We start from the raw sequence: 24,001 nt of genomic DNA on the forward strand, positions 1-24,001 counted from the left end.
TCAGTCTTTGAGTCCTTCATCGCCTAAGATTGTTTTCTCTGAGCGGAACCCTCAGGAAGGCAATGTTCTTTACAGAATAACACCTCAAACTAGCTAAGAGCTGTTGGCAGGCCCGAGTGTGACGAGTTGTGGCTTTGGAGCTGCATTACATTTTCAGGCTTGGGGTGGGCTGGGGGGGGATAAGATTCAGTGAAGCTGTTTAGGATTTGAGCTGTTTATTTGAACTGCCATGCCATCTCAACAGTCAGCTGCCTCAGTGCTTTTTTGTCAAGGCTCGGAGATTAAGGGAGGATTGTGGAATTGTGGGGAGAACACAACTTGATATCCCCCTTTGGGCAGTGGCTGGTCGGGGTTTAGGTTACTGGAACAATGCAGCCTCTGTCCACAGCCTCCTATCCAGAGAGAACATGGGCTCAGACAAGCTGGCTGGTGTCAGGCACGGCTCGAGGATTCCTCCATCACAAAAAAACCACACGGCAGACCGACTGAGCAGAGTTTAGGGAAAACGCTTCCAAACATGGCTTTCCGGATTAAATGCTTCAGCACAACTCCCGGTCTCAATATGCTGACGGCTCCACAAAACATACAGCGTGTAGACACAACTGACTGTTTGCTTTTGTCTTGAAAGGCCCGCAAATGCAATCCCGACTGGGATTTTCTTTTTCTTTTTTTCCCGACAAGTGTTTACAGTCGAGCCTGACAGTTGATGCCGAAACCCTGAAATCAAATAGCTCCCACCAGGAGCAGCTTAATCTCTAGCAGATGGTGACAGCCGGACGGACATTGATAAGTTTGGGCACGTTTACAGAAGAAATGTGGCTTCAGGCCAGGAATGAAGTCAATGGAAAAAACACTATTTACTTAAAAAATAAAAATCTTTCAACATTTACCTTTATTATCACATGATGACACATGACAATTTATCTCCACCCGTATCTCCATCCATCTTGAGAACACATCAAACACAGGAGGCAATGTTGCCTTGTAGCCTTGGCAGCGCCTATCACAACTTCGAGCACTCTGGGGATGCATGTAATAGTAGCCCGCGGAAATATAATTTAAAAAAAATGTGGATTGAGGCAAATGTGTATACAGGGCAGAAACATGCAAAGGATCTGTGAAGTCCTGCTAACAAACCACTATCCTGCTCTGCAGTTCTCTCTAATCCGCCCTGCGGCTCATCAGAGCTTTATTTCTATCCTGCATATTTATGAGACCCACAGAGAGCACAAGGAAAGGAGGGGGAATTGAAGGGTGGTACGGAGGGGGAGAAAAGATAGCCTCTTTGCTTGTGGGAGCAATTAAATCCTTGCTTTCATCAATCCTGATCAGAGCACTTGTGCTCTTTTCTCATTCTGCTTCTTTGTCTCTTGAAAAGGGGGTGTTTACACTTTCACAGCACTGTGACCATCTTCCGGGTCCGCGGAGGCTGATGGGAAAACAGCAAATGCTCCTCTTTAAGTCGACCTCTTTTTTAAAAGCTTTTTAAACAGAGACCCCACTCAAGTGCATTTTGGTGCACTTTATATAGTGACTGTTGGGGATTACAGTCAACATATTCATTATTTAATTATGTTTCTTGGGGCAGACATCTCAACTGTGGACTACAGAAGCGGCAATTAAGTTAATCACTAAAGACCCTTTTTTCTGACAACATTAGTGTATCGTTCATTGCTTGTTTGATAGATTATCAAGTATTTAGTATTAAAAAAATAATCTGAAATGAGTGCTAATGGACAACTCTGTCGCTGAAATTGATATTTATATTTTGTCAAATGCAAATTCTGGGATTGAAAAAAAAAGTGGAAGATGGGTTGACACATTGTTTTCTTGTTTTTTGGCTGAAAGAGAAAAGAGCACAAGGGCTCTGATCAGGATAACACAAGCTCCGAAATCCCGTTTTTTTGTAACGAACCCCAGTCTTTCAGCAGGACCCAAATATTGTCCGAAGTGGCATTACAAGGCAGCAGCACTCACTTTTGCTGAACGTAAGATGTAAATTTAGGATGGCAGTAAGTAGTTAATGGCTGGGGGCTGAAGACCTTGACAACGTGAAAAAGCCAAACATGGACACGCATGACAGATTAGGACTGAACGTTGGATCATTGGAGACCAGAAGTCCGACTGTTATGCACACACTCATGTGCATACGTGTGAGCCACCACGAGGCCTCATTAAAGAGGTCTTGCTCTCTTTCCCTCTTTGGCAATGTCACCTCTGCCGTGGGGACCTCAGACTGACACGGGCATAATTGGCCTGAACACACCAACAACGAGCACCGGGAATGCCTGCCTCTCAAAGAGGGGCGTGTGTGCCTGAGCGGGTGTGCATGTGTGTCGTGTTCTGACCCTGTTAATGCGGCACAGTTGGCAGGAGAGTGGCGGACGTCGCTTTGGATCAATGGTCACTGGTGATGTTGATGGGGAGGATTTCTCTTGGGGCCAGGGTAGAAGTACTTTCCATTTCTACAGTTCCATGGGCCTTTCTTCCATCACACACCGTGCATCTCCATTACCCCCACTGTGACTATCCATCACCTAAAATTGTCACCATTCCCTATATTGACATTTTCCATGTGGCTAGACCACAAGATTGGGAACATATTGAGAGTCGAAGGAAAATCTCGAGAGAAAATAATGCAGTGATTGACAATTTAACTATGTGGTCATTATTGTCTTTTGAGTCTGAACTTTACAGTGGTGTCCAACTGCCTCATTATGAAAAGCACGTTGCGTAACTGAATAACCACATAATTAGAAATGTCTCGGTGTGTGCAGTGGGGGTCTACCAACTACATTACTACAATTATAAAGAATAAAGAAATACAATCAATCCATTTTCTGACCAACTTATCATCATAATGGTCAAAGAGAATGGTTGACCCTTTCCCAGCTGTTGAGAGTGTTCCATTAATCTGCCATGCATGTTTTTGGAATGTAGGAGGAATCCGGAGCACCCATAGAAAACCCATGCAGGCACATGGAGAACATGCAAATAAAAGGAAGATCGAAGCCGGAATCAAACCCTATGCAACGCTGCACTAATAGACTACGACCACCACCACTAATAATAATAATAATATAAATGTCAATAAAAACTCAACATTGAGATAAATTGAGAAACTAGCAGTCCTACCATAAGGAAAGATGCATTCTTCCAACAGCAATTATGCATGTATGAAAAAATAAAAAATAGCATGCAATGAAAGAAGACAACAATATTGCACCAAAGAAACAATTTTTCTTGTCCATGCATGAACTATCCAATCTCTTCAGCGATATCATGATGCAACTTTATCATCAATCATGCTCACATATGGGATAAAGTGTCCATTGGGTGTACGCTAAACAACATAATGTAGCACAATGTTCATTTTTTTCCCCAACTGGTGCATGAGTAGGCAGCAATCGGCAAGTGATCTTTGTTTTTTTTCTTGGTGTGCTTCTGTATTTTGTTCTTTCACATAATGTTTGGTGTTATGTCATATGGACCTGATGTGGACTGTTTTCAGCATTTTTTTTGCCACAAAATTCATCAAACAGTGCTTGGTGGTGCTTGGTGGTTGTGCCTTCTCAGCAGCAGGTGTGTAACAGCACTGATTTGGATTGGGAGAACGTCGGCGCCATCTGACTTTTGTTATTTTATGTTAACTGTACTGTTGATGGCGGCACGAGTACCTGCAGCGGCTCCTGTTTCTCCTGTGGTTGAGAGGAAAGACATTTCCTCTATACTGTATTTTGCACACAGAAAATATTTGACAATAAAGTTGACTTGACTTGAATATTATTTTGATTAGGCTAATTAAAAACTAAAAAGGCAATTATGCTACTTAGCTACTTAGTTTATTGACAACTTAACTTGCTTTTTAAATAGTTATACAGTGGTCCAGCACAAAAAAAAAAATCATCAGGCGGGGTACATGTTGTGTAGGGCATCAATTTATTTGCACAATGCTAATATTTGTCCAAGGTTCTATTTGACCTACAACAACCCAAAAAGTCTCAGAGATATTTGTCCTTGCATGTACCGTACAGTTGCTGGCCATTCAAGCCTAACAAGCAAGCAAACAAGATGAGGGACGTGGCGGGGGGTGGGGAGGGGGAATAAGTCCTTTGACTTTGATCTCTGGAGTGCAGCCCATTTAAAAATTTGTGTTTGAGATTTTTGGCCTGATGGATTCCAGGCTCTTTGGGTTTACCGTGTGGCATGTCGGAAATGGAGAATGTTTGCACAGACTCCCTTGCAGTTCTGCGAGTGCTGAAATAAATGCATTAAGATGGATGGATTTAGTTAGTCTCTAACCTCGGGGCTTGTGGAACACACTCTGAATGACCTCTTTGTACTGCTGAAGGCCACAGGCAAGGCGCAACAGACTCACTCTGCATATTTCCCTAAACGGAATCTTCTGTCAACATATTTCAGTCAAGTGGACAACAATGAGACCTCCGGCTTCAAATTTAGCAGATGACTGAACAGAGTGGCGGTGTAACAACAGAGCGAACGATGGTTTGCTTTGCAGTTTACGGAGAGGGAGATACCACACGATACGTCAAATGGCAGTATAATTTCCTTCAACTGAATATTTTTGCTTTCTTTTAACATCTTAGCTTAGCTTTTTCATCAGTGATTCTTTCAAGTGAGGGTTCTAATTTACTGTTTGAGGCAGTAGCAAACAATTGGGTTTTATTGTGTTGTGGGTTGCCTAATAATTCTGAGGTTGATTGGTACAAATTCTGGCCGGTGTAGAATTTGTATGTTCTTCCCAGTTTTTTTGGGCTTGCTCCCACACTGCAAGGTTTGTTTGAACCCTAAATTGTCTATAGGTGTGAATGGGTCTTCAAATGGTAGTTTGAGTAATTATACTGTCTGCACTGCAATTAGCCTTGCACCCAAAATCAGGCTTCCTTGGATCCAGCTCACTTGAGACCCACACAAGTAGAAGCCGTGCAGAAAATGCATGTATTACAAATCATTCACTTCAAGGAGGTAAATCACTTTCATTATTTTTTTAATGAAGTCTCTTTTCATGCATGGGCTAAAATCAAATGAGACCAATGCAGTTTTGAAATGCAAGTGAACGGCATCTCCATGACATTGACAATTGATTACACAGGTTATCAAAACAATTCGGTTGCAATTTTGCCAAATGGCACTTTTAGTCGAAGAGATAACCTCTCCGATTATCAATAAAACAGATTTTATATCGAAAACACAATATAAATGATAATCACTTTTTCCTTGTCAGCCTTTTCATTTCAATAATGTGTTTAAAATCACACTAAACTAGACATTCTTGAAGATCCAACATACTCAACTTTTATATCAATTTGGGACTGGCAGAGGCTTGATATTGCATTTGCATGAAAGGCAGAATCTATTGACATAAAAACAACAAAAAGACAAATAGAAATAAAATGCAATGTAAATATCCAGTGGGTCAAATAAATATCGTTGAAAATATCCGGCAGTACTGTAAAAGCTGTTTTCAACAGACGCAATAATGCACATCATCTATCCATTTTCTGTTCCTCTTTATCCTCGCAGAGGCTGCAGGGGCGTGCTGGAGCCCATCATGGCTGTTTTTGGGAAACTGGTTGCCAGCCATTCGCTCATGCACAATAAACGAAAATTATTACAACCTACATTGAAGTCACATGAAAGAACCACAATCCCACCAGTGATTACTGAGTGCTATCCCATCTATTGCTTTCTTCTTGTACACGATGAACTTCTTTCTAAAGTTTCTCAATACAAAAATTACTATGGGATAACTTGATTTAATTTCTGGTCCAGTTGCGGCAGCAAGAATGCTTTGTTGCGACTGTTCGAGATGTAAGATGGAAGAAGAGGTGACCTCCTGGTGACCTCCAAGCCCCAGGGAGGGGAAAAAGGAGATTGTCCTTGACTGCGGCCATCCCTCACAAGGCCCAAAAGGCAAATGGTAGCCAGGTCATCTTTCCACTGCACATCAGGTCAAGTTCCACGAACAGCGCTGACTTTTTGACACCCATACCGAACAGACGCCGGAGGTCAGCATGAGGTCGGCGTGGGGGCAGTGAATGGGGGCTGGTGGGGGCCATAAAGCGACACTAGAGCTGTAAAAGGCCAACCTTCTCTTTCCAGTCAACCAAATGCCTTCCAGAGGCGGCGAGGTGATTTTCAGTGTGATTGCTGCTCTCTATATAACTCGAGATTACAGCAGGTGGCTGCCGAGGCATGAAGTACACACAGCTCCATCACCCCCCTCACTTCCATGAAACAGAGAGAATGACGAGGTTCGTGTGCGAGAGAGAGAGACAGAGTGAGACACACATACAGGCGAGCAAGCAATATGCTCTCAGCCCATTTTGCAGCCTGTAGAGCTCTCCATGACAATCCAGTAACTCTTCAGTTGTGATATCTGCCACATCAGTTCACCTCTGCTTTTCTCTTTTCACAATTTTTTTAAAACAACGCCATCAGCGCTGCAAATTACACCTTTCACATCGCACATTACTCTCTCCGCTAGTGACAGAAGCACTCAAGCCCGACACACTTCACCGATGGCACTCTTCACGCTGGCGTCACCGCTGTGACACTCGCTTCATTTTCGCATTAACTCCAGCAAAGCGCTGTGAAATCAGTGTTGCGCTGTGGATGGAGGTGGAGATGTGGGTGGAGAGGAATCACTACACCGTGTGTACGCTGCATCAAACCCGTGCCACAGAAACAGCTGCAAGACCTTAAGGGATTAGCTTTTGCAAAAAGACATCTTTGTAATCTTAAAACAAAAATTGCATGATGAAATAATCAGGTGGATGCGGTCAAGAATAATTCTTGCAGCTATATTGAATACACGTGTTGTTAAGATTGTAACATTCCAGGAAACCTGTGTGACAATAAAATGCTAATTTATGGAAATTCATGGAAATATATGGCCGTTTGGCAGGGAATTAAATGTTGATTGCAAAATCACAGGTTAATTTTGAGCATAACAGAGAACTTTATTTCTCATGTGAAACTTTATTTTCCCATCGGATGCGGAGAACATGAGGGAAAGAGCTCTGAGTATAATGCAGTGCAATTGTAAATCACTGCAATCAACAACAGAAAACAAAATTTGTCAAGTCTGGGAAGCACATAGTGTAATGTTGAGAGGAAGGTATTATACTACAGTATTTTCCGTTGTATAAGGTGCACCGGTGTATAAGGTGCACCAACCAGTGAATGGTGTATTTTCAAACTTTTTCCATATATAAGGCGCATCAGCGTATAAGGCGCACCTTCAATGAATAACAAAGGTTTTCCCAATACAGTAAAGTCTCGTTATATCGATATCGGATATATCGATAGTCCCGGTTATATCGATACTATTTCTATGCACGCACGGAGAAAATTACATGCAAACAGGGTCGGATATATCGATAGTCCCGGTTATATCGATATTTTTTCGGACTCCCTTGAATATCGATATAACGAGACTTTACTGTATAATATATAAATACTTTCCAAATATAAAGCACACCATATTATAAGGCTACAGAGGCTGGTATTACACTCGACTTCTTTTACAAGGGAAAACGGAGTCAGTGGCTGCTGACAGTAGTTGCGAGACTTGTGTCTCAATATTACTTCACATATAAGGCACATCTACATATAAGGGACATGGGTTATCTTTTGAAGAAAATCAAGGCTTTTGGGTGCACCTCATACATCGGAAAATATGGTAATCTTACGACTCAGGCTGAACTCAAGCAAACAACGCATAGTGAGCCATAAAACACTTCCTGTTGGATGGGAAAATGACCAGGTGATCACATTCCATCTTGTAGTTTCTCAGAAACCGCTTAAATGGTTCCACGGATCTGTTAGCAGGCTTGAGCGGTCGGTGACATGCTGTGCTTTTGTGTCAGCACCGGAATCTCGATACAGCATGTCGATGGTTAGTGTTCTCGGCAGGATATTCCATCTTTGAAAATTGTCGCCCCCCCCGACCGAAGGTAAACATCTTGTAGAGCCGAAGTATCAGATGAACATGCATGAGTACCCCTGTAGAGATATTGACAGCCATGCTAATTAGAGCTTACATTTAATGACTCTTAGTTAATGAAATCCTTTGCTAGGTACAATGAAGCAAGAGTGATTAGAGCGAGGGAGAGAGTGAAGTGCCACAGGGGTTTATTGTCAGTTGAAAAAGGCCGTTTAGGACGACCACGAAAAAGAATCATGCTTCTTTAGGAGACATGAAAAATGTTATCGACTGAGGCTGTGAAATTAGCAGATGAGGGATCAGATTTGAAACAGGTGAAGATGGCATTTGTTTGAATCTTTTTTATAATTCTATTAAAGTTACACTTGGGTAAGGACTGTTAGGTGGTTGTACATTGTTCAGAGTGGGCAGATGAGAGACCATCTCAAATGATGAGCGTGTAAAAAGGATAATCTTCTGTTCAGGTCGACATACTTTACTTGCTGTTGTTTTTGTTTTTTTTGTTTGTTTGTTTTAAAAATTGAGCATAAACATCAGCATGAAACAAATGAGGACGCTTGTATCAAACGGCAGCTAAACACTAACATTCATTGTCTACCAAATGAGCCCCAAATTCCAATTTTTCATTGGAATTTGTTATTGGTGCTGTGATTTACATGCTTTGAATTGATGGTAATCCCTTCCAACAAAAAAACAAAAAAAACAAAACAAAACCTCCCAACCTTTTTAATCCCAACACCATAAAAATACCAACGACCTCCCCTCAGCCCCTTTTCTCTTTGCACCTGGATTCTTTTACTCGTTTGATGCAAATTGCGTTAACATATGGGGAGGCAAGAGGACGGGCTGGCGATGATTAAAAGGGGTCGTTTAAATGGAAATTGGGGCCAAGAGTGTGGGGAAACGAGCACACAGCAGAAAATACTTGTATTTTGTGTCCTGTTTCCCCTGGTCGGGTCCTTTCATAGAGGGGGAAAGAGGGTGGCCCTCTGTTGATTTAAGATGCACAAAGGAGGCCCTAATCCTTTCAAGGCAACCAAATCAGTCTATGGAGAAGCAGGTTCAAAAGGAAACCTCTCTGTCAAAGCCAGTGAGACACCCACCCCAATGAAAGCCGCAAATCAAGCCCCAGAGCGAATCAAGGGCCAAAATGTGGGAAATGTGTCTACGCTGAGGAAAAATGCAGAGAATCAGGTAAACGATACAGTGGGTGGTACGAGGACGCATTACAGGCGACCGCCCCACTTTCTGCCATGGCCGTAAAGGGGTCATAACCCTCGCATTGAAGTGTCCCCTTTGGCCCTACCCCCCATCCACCACCACATTAAACAGGAATGCCCATTCACGAGGGGACACCTCCATTAGCCCTGGCCAAAGAAAATGAGCCTGCCTTTAACAGCAAATTAGTGACTTGATAATGAGGTCACATGTGGTGTTAGCACACCCAGGCCATAAATAGAAGCCTTTCCTGCCCTTGTTTTATTCCTTGAGAACAAGTTTCACAACCAAGACAGCACACAGCTTAGAACAATTGCCATACCCTAGACAAGGGTCGGGAACCTTTTTGACTAAGGGAGCCATAAAAGTAAAATATTTAGAAATGTTTTTCAGTGAAAGCCACAACACGTGAGCGCGCACACGCACGCACACACACACACACACACACACACACACACACACACACACACACACACACACACACACAAACACACACACACACACGCACACACACGCACACACACGGACACGCACACACAGACAGACGTACATGCGGCCACTTTTCAACAAAATGTCAGAATGTATTATTTAAAATAACTTTGTGATAGTACTCAACGTTAACATGAATGGTTTTCCGTTCCTCATGATTGCTAAAAATCCAGCCAAACGATGGGAATGAAAGACAACTTGCCGGCTCCATACGCGAAGTTACTGCTAGCTAGCCTGCACACGGCTCATTAGCTTCCACACTTGCTATGCAACATACTTGTCACAGATGTATATTGATGCTAACGTTAACATGGGGCTTGTTAAAATGTCACTGACATTCGACTGTTTCATCGATGGTATTGTTTCATTGTAAATTAGAATCAGAATCTTTTCTCTCCACAAAGGCGAAGCCCCTGTCTATTGAAGCTGAAGTGTACTTTGTTTTTACTCGTCGGACTCATTTAAAGGGGCGTTTACCTTTTTCAAATGACGGCCAGTATCATCCAATCAAAATTGTGCTTTCCGCCAACTGCAGCCCCAACAGAAAATGAACAGAAAAAAGTGAGAATATGCATTTAGATTTATCTGCGAGCCATATGCAATCATCAAAAGAGCCATATATGGCTCGCGAGCCATAGGTTCCCGACCCCTGCCCTAGAAGGAGCTTAATACATCGCATTGCAACAGTGGTATGTATCACATTGGATATACAATAAGACAAAATTCTGGGATACAAATTGTTCCAACAGTTGTCTGTGTATGCACTATTAAATTACGATTATATAGAACCATGACATTGACACAATGCTGCGACAATGTAAGGCCAATGTAAAACAAAACAAAACAAGAAAGGCACCTAATACATCCAGACATTGCTTTAGAAACACATGCAAATCAAATAAAAAGGTGCATACCTTTAAGTGCAGCTGTGCTGAAAAATTTGTCGGAGCTGGCATCAGAGACCTAGGAACAACACAGAGATTTTAATGAATTAATAAAACAAAACTTGATATGTTTACATGGTGTTATTCTTTCAACACCAACACACACTACAGGACAGTCAATGTTGTTATAATCTGTGAGATATACCAGGCTGTATTGTATTTTTTTCCGTGGGAGCACGAACATCACCATATTTTTATGGTTCTAATTAATAGATTTCAATTAGAAAAGGCTAGACATTATCGAAGATTGCATTCGGGGTAACAAAGGAAGTGGCCAAACCTTGCCGTGCCAGATTTTTATCAACCATAAAGATAGAAATAACAAATCCAGGAGTCTCCTGCATGCCTATTTCAACGAGCACTTCGTTGTTGAACCACATGGTGGCACTGTTGGTCCATGACCTGACATTCCAAAAGCCTTCGAGGCGCAGCACGACGTTTTTACACTCCCAATACAATCTGCGGTATGGGATTTGAATATAGGTAATAAAAGAAAGCGAGGTTGAAACATCAAGTCGAAGATTTTTAATGTGCTTCTACTGCGACTTTCTGGTGTCAAAGATTATTGCGGTTTAAGGTGCCCGTTGGATTTGGTCGAAGGACTCTTAAAAAAGCAGGACAACACCCGATTAAAAGCTTCACATAAGGACAACATCGCCACGTATATACCATTCTAGTAAAAATCTAAAGTCATTGATAAACAAAAATGCAAAGACATGGTGGTAGTTTTGAACAGGAGAGCAATTCGAGTTATTGTTTTCAGGAATGCGCAGGTTCGTCTGCGCGTCTTCGGCGAGTTCTACAGAAGACAATGTACATGAAACAACTAAAAATAAAGGCCATATATTGCATCGGCACCAAATACATTTGACTGTTTGAATAAAAATGAAACTCAGACAATAGTGCACAAACCACGGAAGAATAAGCGACCATCGTACCTTTAATGTGGCAATGAAAACAAGTACTTTGGCAGAATGCGACCTTGTTTCACATTCTGTGTTCGTGGTTTTCTTAAATTGTATAATCCACAACACTGACGACGAAGTCTATTCCGTGTGCATCGAGGGCAGCCATGCAGGGGAAGCAAAAGGTGATGAAGAAGGATTCCCAAAAAAGCCGTTCAACGACTGCGCCTTTTGGACAAAGGGAACCATGTGTCGCTGTGCCGTGAGCTTCTTTCTCGAGCGCACGACTAGTGGGACAAACAAATTCCTTTTTGTCGAGCAATGTGTTGTTTCCCACCTCCGCTTATATTCTCCAAAATACCTAAAAGAAATAAAGAACGGGATCCGGGTCGGGCGGGGGGGTTGTGCTCGAGAACCAATTCCAACAAGGCGCGTCAGGGAAAGAGACGCTCCAACAGCGAGCTCTGGTTCACAAACGAAGACTGCTTATTTTCTCGCCGTTTTCAGCTTCGCGGGCGGTGTCTGTCGTGGATTTCCGTGGTCGTTGCACACGCCTTTCCCAAGCCGATCCAAAAGCAACCACACAAATTCTCATTCATCCGGCGACTGGCTGCTCGAGAGCCGCCTAATGCAGTTTGTGTTGCCTTCGCGGTCTGTCGGGTCCACCCACTTCCTGATCTAAAGAAGCCTCATTGCAAGCTAACAGATCACGTCTTTTACCCTTTTTGTGTAAAACTGCTCGCAAAAATAAAAAACGACGACGAGAAAAAAATACACCGGCGTGAGACACAAGAAAACGGCTTCACTAAGAGGAACAGCGGTGAGCAAGTGGAGAGAGTGGAAGAAAAAATAAGAAGGGGAGGGGAGAGCCAGGCAGAAAGATATGCTTTCTTCCAACGTAGCCTCGGTGAGATGATGTCAGACACTAATGAATTCCCCAGAAGGGTGCCGCTGCTACCACGAGGGAAAGAAAAACAAAATGCTCCTTCATGAGCGACGTGCACCGCTTTGCAGCCCTCAGGCCATGTCTTCCAATTGGATCAAATCCCACTACACAGGCCTGAAGGGAGGGCAACTGTTAATATAAAAAGCACTTAAGGTCATTTAGCCTTCAATGTGATGTGAGCTTTCAGTGGTCTCTGTGCCCACCCTGACAAAGCTTACACTATACTATACCACACAGCCTGCTCTTTAACTATAGTGTTTATAATGATGTGATAACTTTACAAAAGCCGAGAGGGATTTTAAAAAACATTTTCAGTTTATTTGCTCTCAGTCAACTTTGGAACAGAGCTATGCCAGAGGTGGCAGAGCTCAGCAGTTGGCCACAGGGGCCCACTTAAGCAATGTTTCCACAAAGCAGTGCAGTTTGATGCAGTAGGCTGTTTCGAGTCTCCCCTCCCCAACTTGTGTGTGTGTGTGTGTGTGTGTGTGTGTGTGTGTGTGTGTGTGTGTGTGTGTGTGTGTGTGTGTGTGTGTGTGTGTGTGCGTGTGAGTGTGTGTGTGTGTGCGTGTGTGTGTGTGTGTGTGTGTGTGTGTGCGTGTGTGTGTGTGTGTGTGTGTGTGTGTGTGTGTGTGTGTGTGTGTGCGTGTGTGTGTGTGTGTGTGTGTGTGTGTGTGTGTTTAATCTCCAATACAAACTTTAGCAAGATGGTTAGAGTAATGTCCCATACCATACCTAGCTATAATATGGACAGGTGTTTCAACTCATTCCACACTGCCACATAATTTTTGGTGCCAAATGGGTTAACATGTGTGATGCTTGGATAGCTGGACTGAGCAAGCGTTCACAAGGGCTAGATCAGTGGTGTCCAAACTACGGCCCGCGGGCCAACTCCGGCCCGCAGTGCATTTTTAATTGGCCCACAAGAAATTTTACAAACAGAATGGAATATGGCCCGCACTTCAAATTTTGCCCACACTCCTAAGTTTTAACACCAGGGGGAGCTACTGTTGATCAAGGCAGTTGCTCCACCAAAAAGGCCAATCTCAGAACAAATGTACCCATTACTAAACATGGCAGAATCAAAGAAGCGAAAGGTAGAAAGTGAGTGCAGAAAATTTCAGACATGGTGAGAGAGTGAATATTTCTTCAAAGAATTCAAGGGGAAGTGTGTCTGTTTGAACTGCACTGAAACTTTGGCAGTTATGAAAGAGTATAATGTCTACACGAACGACTGCACCTCAACGCACCCAACTGTCAAATTCATAAAGTTCGCAGACGACACCACGGTCATCATCAAAGACGGCGATGAGTCTGCGTACCGACAACAAGTGGAGCAGCTGTGTCATGATCTGGTTGGCGACCAACGGGGGGCGCTGTCGGCCCTGCCTGCACCTGCACAGGTGCTGGTCGTCCCGATCAGATTGGCGAACAGCGGGTAGCGACGTCAGCCCTGCCGGCAGCCTCGCAGGTGCTGGTCGTTAAGATCAATGACACTTAAAAGGACACCTGGCACGATCATCCGGTGCCGATTCATTGTTTGTTTGCTGCTTGGTTGCAGCATGCATCGTGTACGTGTTTGTTTAACCTTGGCGGACTTTTACTTTTGGTCTTCTTTTGCTACTTTGTATTTTTTCCATTCAGATCGTTTTGATGTTTTACATTTTGTTCCTGCTGACTTTATTTTAATACAATTTGTCAAACAACCTCCTGCTCCCTCCTGCCTGCTTTTTGGGATCCGAACCCGCCATAACCACCTCGCAAATCGTGACAGAATGAATCGGCCAACCATCGGATCCCGCAGGTACATCGGACCCGTCTCATTTCCACCCTGTGCCTGGCAATGCTACGTCCACGTTAGCGCAAGCCTCGTCGAGTTTGAATTGCGTCACTCGACGAGCCGCAACGTCCACGTAAACGTCCGGCCGAGACCTCCTTCCAGGTGGCCGTCCAGGGTGAAACTGGGTGACTGGCATTGCACGCCCACGTCCAGCCACGCTGTCGTCGTGCATGACGAATTGAGTCTCATCCACGACGAGCCGTGCAACGTCCGCGTCAACGTCAGTCCGAGACCCCACTCACCGCTGGATCCCGGAGCGGCTCTGGACTCGTCTCGTTCCCCCGGAGCCGGGCATTTGACGCCCACGTCGGCGTCCGGCCGAGACCTGGTCTCATACGGCCGTACGGGGTGCCATTCTGCGCCTGGCAGTCGACGTCCACGCAGAGCCATGCGCCGTCGCGTGAACGTGCGAGAGGGATCGCACTCACGCCCACGACGATCCGTGCCGCGTCTTCGTCCACCCCAGGCCGAGTCCCGTTCCCATCAGGCCGCCGCCCGTCGTATGCTGGAGAGGCAGCGGTTGCCCTCTCCACCGACCGTTCCCTGGCGAGTGGACCTTTTGGGAGACTGTTGGGACTTCTGGAAGCAGCCCCTTGAAGGGGGGGTACTGTCATGATCTGGTTGGCGACCAACGGGGGGCGCTGTCGGCCCCGCCTGCACCTGCACAGGTGCTGGTCGTCCCGATCAGATTGGCGGACAGCGGGTAGCGACGTCAGCCCTGCCGGCAGCCTCGCAGGTGCTGGTCGTTAAGATCAATGACACTTAAAAGGACACCTGGCACGATCATCCGGTGCCGATTCATTGTTTGTTTGCTGCTTGGTTGCAGCATGCATCGTGTACGTGTTTGTTTAACCTTGGTGGACTTTTACTTTTGGTCTTCTTTTGCTACTTTGTATTTTTTCCATTCAGATCGTTTTGATGTTTTACATTTTGTTCCTGCTGACTTTATTTTAATACAATTTGTCAAACAACCTCCTGCTCCCTCCTGCCTGCTTTTTGGGATCCGAACCCGCCATAACCACCTCGCAAATCGTGACAAGCTGGAGCTCTGGTGCATCTATTTCCATTTCTTCCTCAAAGTATCTGCAAAATAGTATGTAAACGCCATATCTTGCATATTCCTTGAGACAATTTTATTAACTGATCAGTGATATTTGTCACATTTGAAAGACAGTTAATAAATTGGGTTGTAGTGTACTTACTGCGCTATGAGGTTTGTACACACTACATTTAGAGGACAACCGGCACCATTTTTTTTTGTTTCCCACTGACATCAGAAAAACGTTTTATAGCATCTAAAATACCCAAAACAGGCAGGCTGATATTTTTAGTCAAATGAAAAACACCAATAAAAATGACTTCAAAATGAATCTGGAAATGGCCTGTTTCAGAAGGTCCCACCCCCTTGTTCGTGACGTCATGCCAAGACGTCTTGCCTTGCTCGAGAATCAAAACAATGGCTTCAGATTCGGAGAAGATGCTTTCTTGTTATTCATCCAGTTATGAATATGATTCAAATAGTTCTGAAGACGAAAGCATAAATGTTTGCAATTGATTAAAGGAGTCCTCCCATATAAATTCGAGCCGTCAATGACAGCAATGTAGCACCCAGAAAATGCACAAGATGGCGCTCAAGCTCCATTGGAAATGGGCTGATTTGTCAGCTGGGAATTTGTGTCAGTGAATATCAAATAGTTGTCTTGGTGCAACACACAACGATTCACCATGGCGTTATTTATGTGTTTTCCTTCTAATTTCGCCATCAACACGGATCAACACGAAGTTTTCAGACTAAACAAAGTACCGCAAAATGCATTGTGTGTCGCTTTTTCGGTCAGGGGCGGTCCAAACGTGACGTCACATGGGGATCGTCATCAACTCGAAAACAAGACTTCATGAATATTCAGCGCAAGTCTTAAAACGTAAACTATAGCTATGTGCGGTGGAATCTTTGTCAAATACGCTCAGTCGAAGTCATTTGAAGTGATCTTACAAATTATGGACATAACTTGTCCGGAGGCGTCGGTTTTCCTTTAATGCTTTAGGTTTAGTATTTCCGGCCCAAACACTCCCTCCAAATGCTCCCGGCCCCTCTGTCAATTTTTATAACCCAATGCGGCCCATGAGTCAAAAAGTTTGCCCACCCCTGGGTTACATTTACATTGAAAGACAAAATAATAATAATTGTGAAAATAGCCCATGCAATGTGCATATCGCCGAGCTCTGAAATTAACTTTATATGGAATTGTGTCTCCCAAATACTTAAAAACTCCTCCACGTCCCAACCCTAATCTATGGTCATCGGCTCTGTGTCGTGACCGAAAGAACAAGATCCTGGATACAAGCGGCCGAACTCAGCTTTCTCTGTAGGGTGTCCAGGCTCTCCCTTAGAGATAAGGCGAGAAGCTCGGTCATCCAGGAGAGGCTCAGAGTCGAGCCATTTCATGTCTAATATGACAAGAAGACAGAAGTCCGAGGAGAAAATCTACACACATGGAAAGAACATCAACATGTCATACATGAAGGCAGATTTGGACCCGGAACCTTAGAAATGTGAAGCAGAAGAACAAACCAATAGCACACCTTCACTCCAATCACACTTAGTAAATATTGGCCACGGCATTGAGTTCCTTTTTGGTGTTACACAGTGGTGGGCAGACTTCTACATTGGTTGCCTTTACAAAATCACATGGCCATTTCTGTTGAAATATTCCTTCTGTAATATTTGCGTGAGCTTGAGCGCCACTTTTCCCTGACGAAATCCCAAACAAAGCTGGACATTCTAACGTAAGCCTCTTAATAGCACAACCCCTTGCACCAATTGCTTGTCTAATGAGTATTAATCCGCTGGCAGGGAGGTCAATGAATGGACAATGGAGTCACACTGCAAAGTTTTTCCCTGCCAATTCAGTTCCAGCGACAAGAGTGCAGACAAGAGATTTTTGCTCAGAACTGAGATGCTATTCCAAGCCTTGCTGAGATGAAACGAGAGAGAGAGAGCACATGGGCTGGAACTAGCTTGATGAACATGAAGTCATGGGAAATGGGCTGAACGCGGCCTAGCCAAACAAATCCTGAAACAGCGGAGGCGACACATTTCTCTAAAATTGCAGTCAGCTGCTCAGGCTTTAGCGTATGGATATACACTCTCATGTGGCTCTTTGTGGATGACACAGAACAAAGAATGTTCAGTACCGACCACAGGCAGTAAGGTCTGGCCTCGGGTGGCTTGTTATAGTCAAGCGACTTGGTTTAGCTTTGGGGTGGGAAAGAGACGCTGTTCATAAAGGACCACAGCGAACCTTTAAACTTCATGACCTCGTGTTTGTTACATTATTGCGTCACCAGATGGTGGTAATCTGTACACATGCTTGTGTATTTTACAATTATTGTTCCAGAGATGAAAACATAAAGTCATCTTTCGATTAACCATTCCTGTACGACTGAAAACTTACACAGACGTATGAAGTCATCTTGCCCTTGTGTCGGAAATGATAAAAAGACAAATGGCATATTTTGGTGGAACAAGTTAGCTCATACGTCAATAATCAAATTGCAATTTAAATCATGTAGTTTCTGTGCTTACAATGTGAAAAATAAAACCAGAATCAACTACTAGAACTTGGCCTACAGCACATGACAAAATGCAAAATGTATTTCCATAACTTCATCCAGAAAAAGTTGACCAGTCCAGCAGAAACAACAGCAGCAGCAACAATGAATGAGCTGCTGTTCTTTATTTGAAACGCTTATAAGATTTGAGTGCAGCCACCAGTCCGTGATTACAGCAACACTGCGAAACAATCAGCGTTCAGATTCCTCAACTTCAGATTATTTTTAATTCCAATGATTTTTTGACAGTGATCAGCACATTACGCATCTTTGACATCATAACTTTCAAAAATAATCTTCGAATCAAACACAATGTTTTAGTAGATTCAATGTGTCTTATTCATTATTGTCAGGTCCCATGACATCTGTCGACATTTCCTCATATTTTGTACCTTTGTGTGTGTTTTGGGTGGGGGATGCTGAACAGCAGCTTGTTCATCCTCCCCCCTCACAAACAACCAAGGTTCAATTTCACAGGTCTTGGATTACAATCACAGGGGAACACCTTATGAGCTTTTTTGCCATTACATCAAATGTGCCCTCATTTGAAATATTACTGATAAGTGTAACATGAGTGTGCAGCACGGCACACAATCTTATACGTTAAAAGCTCTTATTGCATTTGTCTGGTGACTCTGGGCTTGAGACAGTGCCCCTTTTACAAGCCTTTATTGAACAATTTATTGAGCAGCCATTCATCATTCCACCTGTCCATCGCTCCATCTATCCATCCACCCAAGGCCACCCACCCGTCCATCCATCCATCAATTTTCTGATCAGTATGTCGTCACAAAGATCCAATGGTGTGCTGGAGCCTATTCCAGCTGTCTTTGGGCAAGGGGGGTACACCCTGAACGGGTTGCCAGCCAATCACACACAGTGTACACAGAGATGAAAAAAACTCTGTCACTGATAATCACACTCTACAAATAATTTAGAATGTTCCATCAACCTGCCATGCATGTTTTGGGAATGTGAGAGGAAACCGGAGTGTCTGGAGAAAACCCACGCACGCAGGCACGGGGATAACATACAAATTTAAGACAAGAAGGCCGAAGCCGGAATCAAACCTTGCTCCCATTTACTATGAGGCGGACATACTAATAGGTACTGGTCCATTATTTCAGAACCAAGTGAATCTCGTCACTCGAATTACCCAATGCATAATACGTTTCAAGTAACCTTTGCTAATTGTAGCATTACCAAAGTTTGTACACTTCGTCGAAGCAAATCTGAATGGAAACATTAGCATGTGTTGGTGCTATAACAACACGACTAATTCGTGGCAGAAGTAGAAGACAAAAGCAAAAAATACAACTTAATTGAGACATATTGTGCTCCCCAAAGCCCCTACACAAAGCTAAAATTGTGTCTTTGTGCATATCTGATAGTCTTTCAACAAAATAGCTGAAGCATAAACAATTACAGGGCGGCCCGGTAGTCGAGTGGTTAGCACACCGGCTTCACAGTGCAGAGGTCGCCGGTTCACGTCCCGGTCCGGCCTCCCTGTGTGGAGTTTGCATGTTCTCCCCGGACCCGCGTGGGTTTTCTCCGGGGCCTCCGGTTTCCTCCCACACTCCAAAAACATGCGTGGCAGGCAGATTGACCGCTCCAAATTGTCCCTAGGTGTGAGTGTGAGAGTGACTGTTGTATGTCTTTGTGTGCCCTGCGATTGGCTGGCAACCAATTCAGGGTGTCCCCCGCCTCGTGCCCGAAGACAGCTGAGATAGGCTCCGGCAACCCCCGCGACCCTAATGAGGAATAAGCGGTACGGAAAATGAGATGAGAGATAAACAATTACAAACATTTTTTTAATACCATAGTGCTTGTCCTTAGGAAATTGGCTTGTTTTGGGGGCAGCTCTGTCTCATGCAGTGAAAAATACCTCATCATGTTCCACGCACTGCTGGGCCAAATGCTAGTTCGGCTTTCATTACATTAGCAACATGTGGGCTAGATCTTGCCGGCGCGGTTGAGCTGATGTTGAAACATCTCCTCTTGTAGATCAAGCTCAGCGGTGAGTGTTCACAGCGGCAAGCTGCTTGTGTCTACTTGCCGAAGCAGCGTCCAGAGTGTGGAAGAACAGAATTTAAATACAGTAGAGTGAAAGTGGTGCCTGGACAAACCACAAACCATCTCTGTCCTCTGCCACAGCGTTGACATCACAGACAAATCAATGAAGTGTGTAAAGCAAGTTAACACTATGAGCTACAAATAATATGTGCGTTTGTCAGAACTATTCATGCAAACACACACTCACATATTGATGTTTAATCAACACTGATAACACTGTGTTAAGATCAGTGGTTATTCCACATTCGGCTGGCAAACACTTTTCAGAATCAGAATCAGAATCAGAATCATCTTTATTGCCAAGTATGTAGAACACACAAGGAATTTGTTTCCGGTAGACTGTCGTTTGTCTTTTGCCCAAAGTCAGCTGTTGCCCAATGCGGACATAGACAAATGGTTTCTAGATGTATTTATTCATGTATCTATCTATTTATTAACTCATTCACTGCGAGATATGTGCAAAAAAATGTGTCCACTCCAGTGCCAGGGTTTTTTTCATTGTCACTAGAATTCCAGGACCCACAGGATATGAAGTTTTAGGACTGCATAAACATTTAAGACAGCGTTAGAAATCTTAGACTCTCTTCTTTCATCATAAAACAATCCTAAATTATATGGGTCTGGAGTTATATGAGCTTGAAATGAGGGCGGCTGTCCAAAATACAATGCAATACATACATATTGGTTTATTTAGCGCTTTAACAACAGCTGAAGCTAGAACAAAGCGCTAACATGGAAAAAAAGGGAAATGCTGCCCCTTGTGGAAAAGAAAAAAACATGGCCAAAGGCCATGGCTAGCGCTTTATCGGCACACAAGCATGACATAAACAAAACCCGAACACGTCTGTGTAAGCTCTCAGTCGTACAGGAGTGGTCAATCGATGAAAAGGTTTCTTCAGCCGTCATCTGTACTTCTTTCAAAGAAGTACAATGACGGACAATTGAGAACAATTTCGGGAATGGCGCTTTACGTCATATTTTCAACTTCCAAATAAATTTGTGAGTGGCAGTGAATGAATTAATTTAGTTCTTTTTATTTTATTGAGCTAATAAAGATGATGCAGAAATTCAAAATAGCAATCAGCCGAGATTACATATTTGATCAAATTCTACTATCCTGTTATGTTACTATGATTACAGAATATTCCTTTCGGCACATTCTATTATTATTATTGCCATACGCAAATTACTGCCTTTTCTCAAAACTGTCTGAAGTATATAAAACCCATTTAAAATGTATTATTGATATATTGGAAGGAAAACCGTTATTTATAGTGAATTATTCGGCTTGAGTGTTTCTTGCGATAATTTTATATCAATGATAAATGACTAATTTTTGAAATATGATAAATATTTTTTTCTTCATAAATTACTTTTTACAGTCGTTTTTATCCAACCTTATCTTGCAAAGCCTGCATTGGGTTGTCAACGACAACAAGCTCTAATCTCTACCCCCTCCCGACAAGCAGCACTGACAAGCTCTTTCTTCCCAATTCCTCAGACACACAGCCAGACATAAATTAATCTGTCACTCACTCCCATTATTAATGTGAGGAGGACTCACGGCTGTGCAAGCAAACGCATACTCGTACACAAAGAGACAAGCAAGAACCCAAACCTGGAAACCGAGGCATGCCAAAAGTAGAAATGAAAAGCTGACGTGTTGTTTATTCAACTGTCTCAATCAAATATTCTGAAAAGGAGACATTTTTTAGAGGGTGTGTGCTGTTTTGAACAAGCGAATGGAGTTGTGCTTTCATATTTGGAACACATGTTATTGTCTATGGACAATTACCTTAATTTAACCATTCCACTAAAGGGTTAATGAAGCAGCATTTCTTACCCAGAATGCACCAGACATTCTGTCACCATTTTGCTCATAGGTGAAAAGTGTGTCGAATTCAGTGGTAATTCTTCTAAAAGCCCTCCCTTTGTGTATATATGGAGGAGTAAAAAAAAGCCTCCCATCACAAAGTAGTGGGGGAAAGTGTTTCTACCGCTTGTTAAAAGCCTTTCGAGACAGTGTTATCTGCTTATCTGTCCGTGGTCTCTGAGAGCAAGCCAGTGCTGTGGTGGTTCAAGATAAATAGACGGATCAATGGTCGACATTATCTGGATCTGGTAGGCAATAATCAGATCCAGTTGACTTTGTGGTCACAAAAAGAGCTTGGCTGTCAGCAGAAACAAACCGACTTCACTGACCATCAGTGTAATGTTGTTGCCATGGGACTCACTTTCAAAAAGCAACAGACAAGAAAATTGGTTTAACCTTCCCTTTCTCAAAGGCTTTTTTTTCGCCTCTATCCGATGAACACAGCCACACTACCCCCACGCACTCTGCCTCGTCACAAGAGAAACAAGAGACCCTTTTGCCTAAATTACAGACATTGCGGTGGAATGCAGGCAATTGGCCGAGATTTCATCGATAATTTCAGACCAGTCAGTCGTTTACCCCCTTTCAACTGACCTCAAAAAACACAGCATCATGCGTCGTCGGCAGGATTTTTGTTTCATACTCATTTAATGACAGACTCTCAAATTCAAGGCGAGATTATTTTAAAGGGCACATCTCCAGTCAACTTTATGCACATGTTTCAAAGGGGTACAATTCAGTTTGTCATGGTACGGCTTAAAACTGTGAATCGAGATCAGGACGGCAATTGTAATGCATGGCAGTACGACAAGCACAACAATGTGTAATCTGCAAACACATGATTAAAAATTATTACGCTGCAGAAGACAAATACATTTAACGATACAATCTTTTGTCATGACAGTATCTGTAAACAAGAATCCAAACAACCTTGATTCCTCGCCTTCCAATCTTTTGCTTTTACTTCTGTTACAACAAATGTGTTTTACATTGCTTGGCTGCATGCCGACACTTCTCTTTCCTCCTCCTACGCTCTAATGGACATCCATCCAAACTGTTAAACAGCACCACCCTCGCCGCAGAACAAAACAGTGTTGAGAAAAATGCACCAGTAACAATGGAAATGTGCACAAATCGGCCTATAATGCAATTCACCTGCTATTCCCATACTCTGGAACTACAAATTTAATATTTTTCTAAAGATATAACTGTGGCAGAATGACACTTGTGTGTTCATTTTCTTCCATTTTTGCATCACCAACTGACTTGATAGAATGCGAACTGGGTAATTGCATGAAGCATAATTGCTTTTCAAAGAAATTTCTTGGATTCTTCACGACATTTTATTTCTGTCGCAACAAATGACAATGACAAACCTCTACACCTGACCTCAGGTTTCGCCTTGAAGCAATTCATTGTAATCATACTCGGAAAGAAACATTGCGCGGCGTGTGGAAAAACTCCAAAGCATTTTAAAGCATCTATAAGCACCGCTCAAAAACCATTGTGCTAAACACCCGCGCCCTTCCCCACGTGCCCCATGGCGCTTTGTTTTAAGACCAACGAAGAGCAACTGTGCTGGCAGAGATATTATTTTCCCTTTTTGATTCTTTTCTCTCAGAGGCGCAAAGGGAGCAAGCAGGACAAGAGGAGGCAGCAGGATAAAGGAGCGGGAACCAGAGGGGTAGGGAGTGAAGAAGAAAACAACACAGTAGGAGACAGAGGAGAGCGAGGCAGGACAGACTGGAACCCAAAAAGGGAGGTGGTGGGGAAGAAAAAACCTGCTGTGTCTTTTAAATAGGAATGACTTCAGGAAAGAACTAAGGAAATCACATCTGAGACCTTCTATTAAAACCCCAGTGACCCCCTACAGACCCCCTGAGCAATACCCGGCTGGAGCAGGATTAGGCTTCTGAATCGCTCTGTCAAGACCATTCTGTCAGCCATCATAAGAGACAGCCCCTGTCATCCCACGGCGCCTCCGCCCTAACACTTCACTCACACTTGCCTCTCGCTACAACTCCAGAGTGGGGCCTCATGATAGTCCCTCGAGAGCGCGAGGGAGTGGGGGAGGGTGGTGCACAGTAGATGGGCCGTGGACATCGAAAACCAGCAGGGAGGTCTCTGCCGGCGCT

General features: G+C 43.5%; 1 protein-coding gene across 11 annotated transcripts in view; it reads right to left on the bottom strand.

Annotated features, from left to right (window-relative positions):
• auts2a (activator of transcription and developmental regulator AUTS2 a) overlaps positions 1-24,001 on the bottom strand; it is a 357,677-nt gene that overhangs the window by 35,078 nt on the left and 298,598 nt on the right. For all 11 annotated transcript variants that reach the window (XM_089017807.1, XM_089017798.1, XM_089017799.1 and 8 more), the window contains one exon: positions 10,591-10,639. In XM_089017807.1, the coding sequence (XP_088873933.1) occupies positions 10,591-10,639 (49 nt within the window). The remainder of the gene's footprint in view (positions 1-10,590; positions 10,640-24,001) is intronic.

Source organism: Hippocampus bargibanti, linkage group LG16 (genome assembly GCF_051943395.1).
Source record: "Hippocampus bargibanti isolate YZ-2025 linkage group LG16, ASM5194339v1, whole genome shotgun sequence".
Lineage (NCBI taxonomy): Eukaryota > Metazoa > Chordata > Actinopteri > Syngnathiformes > Syngnathidae > Hippocampus > Hippocampus bargibanti.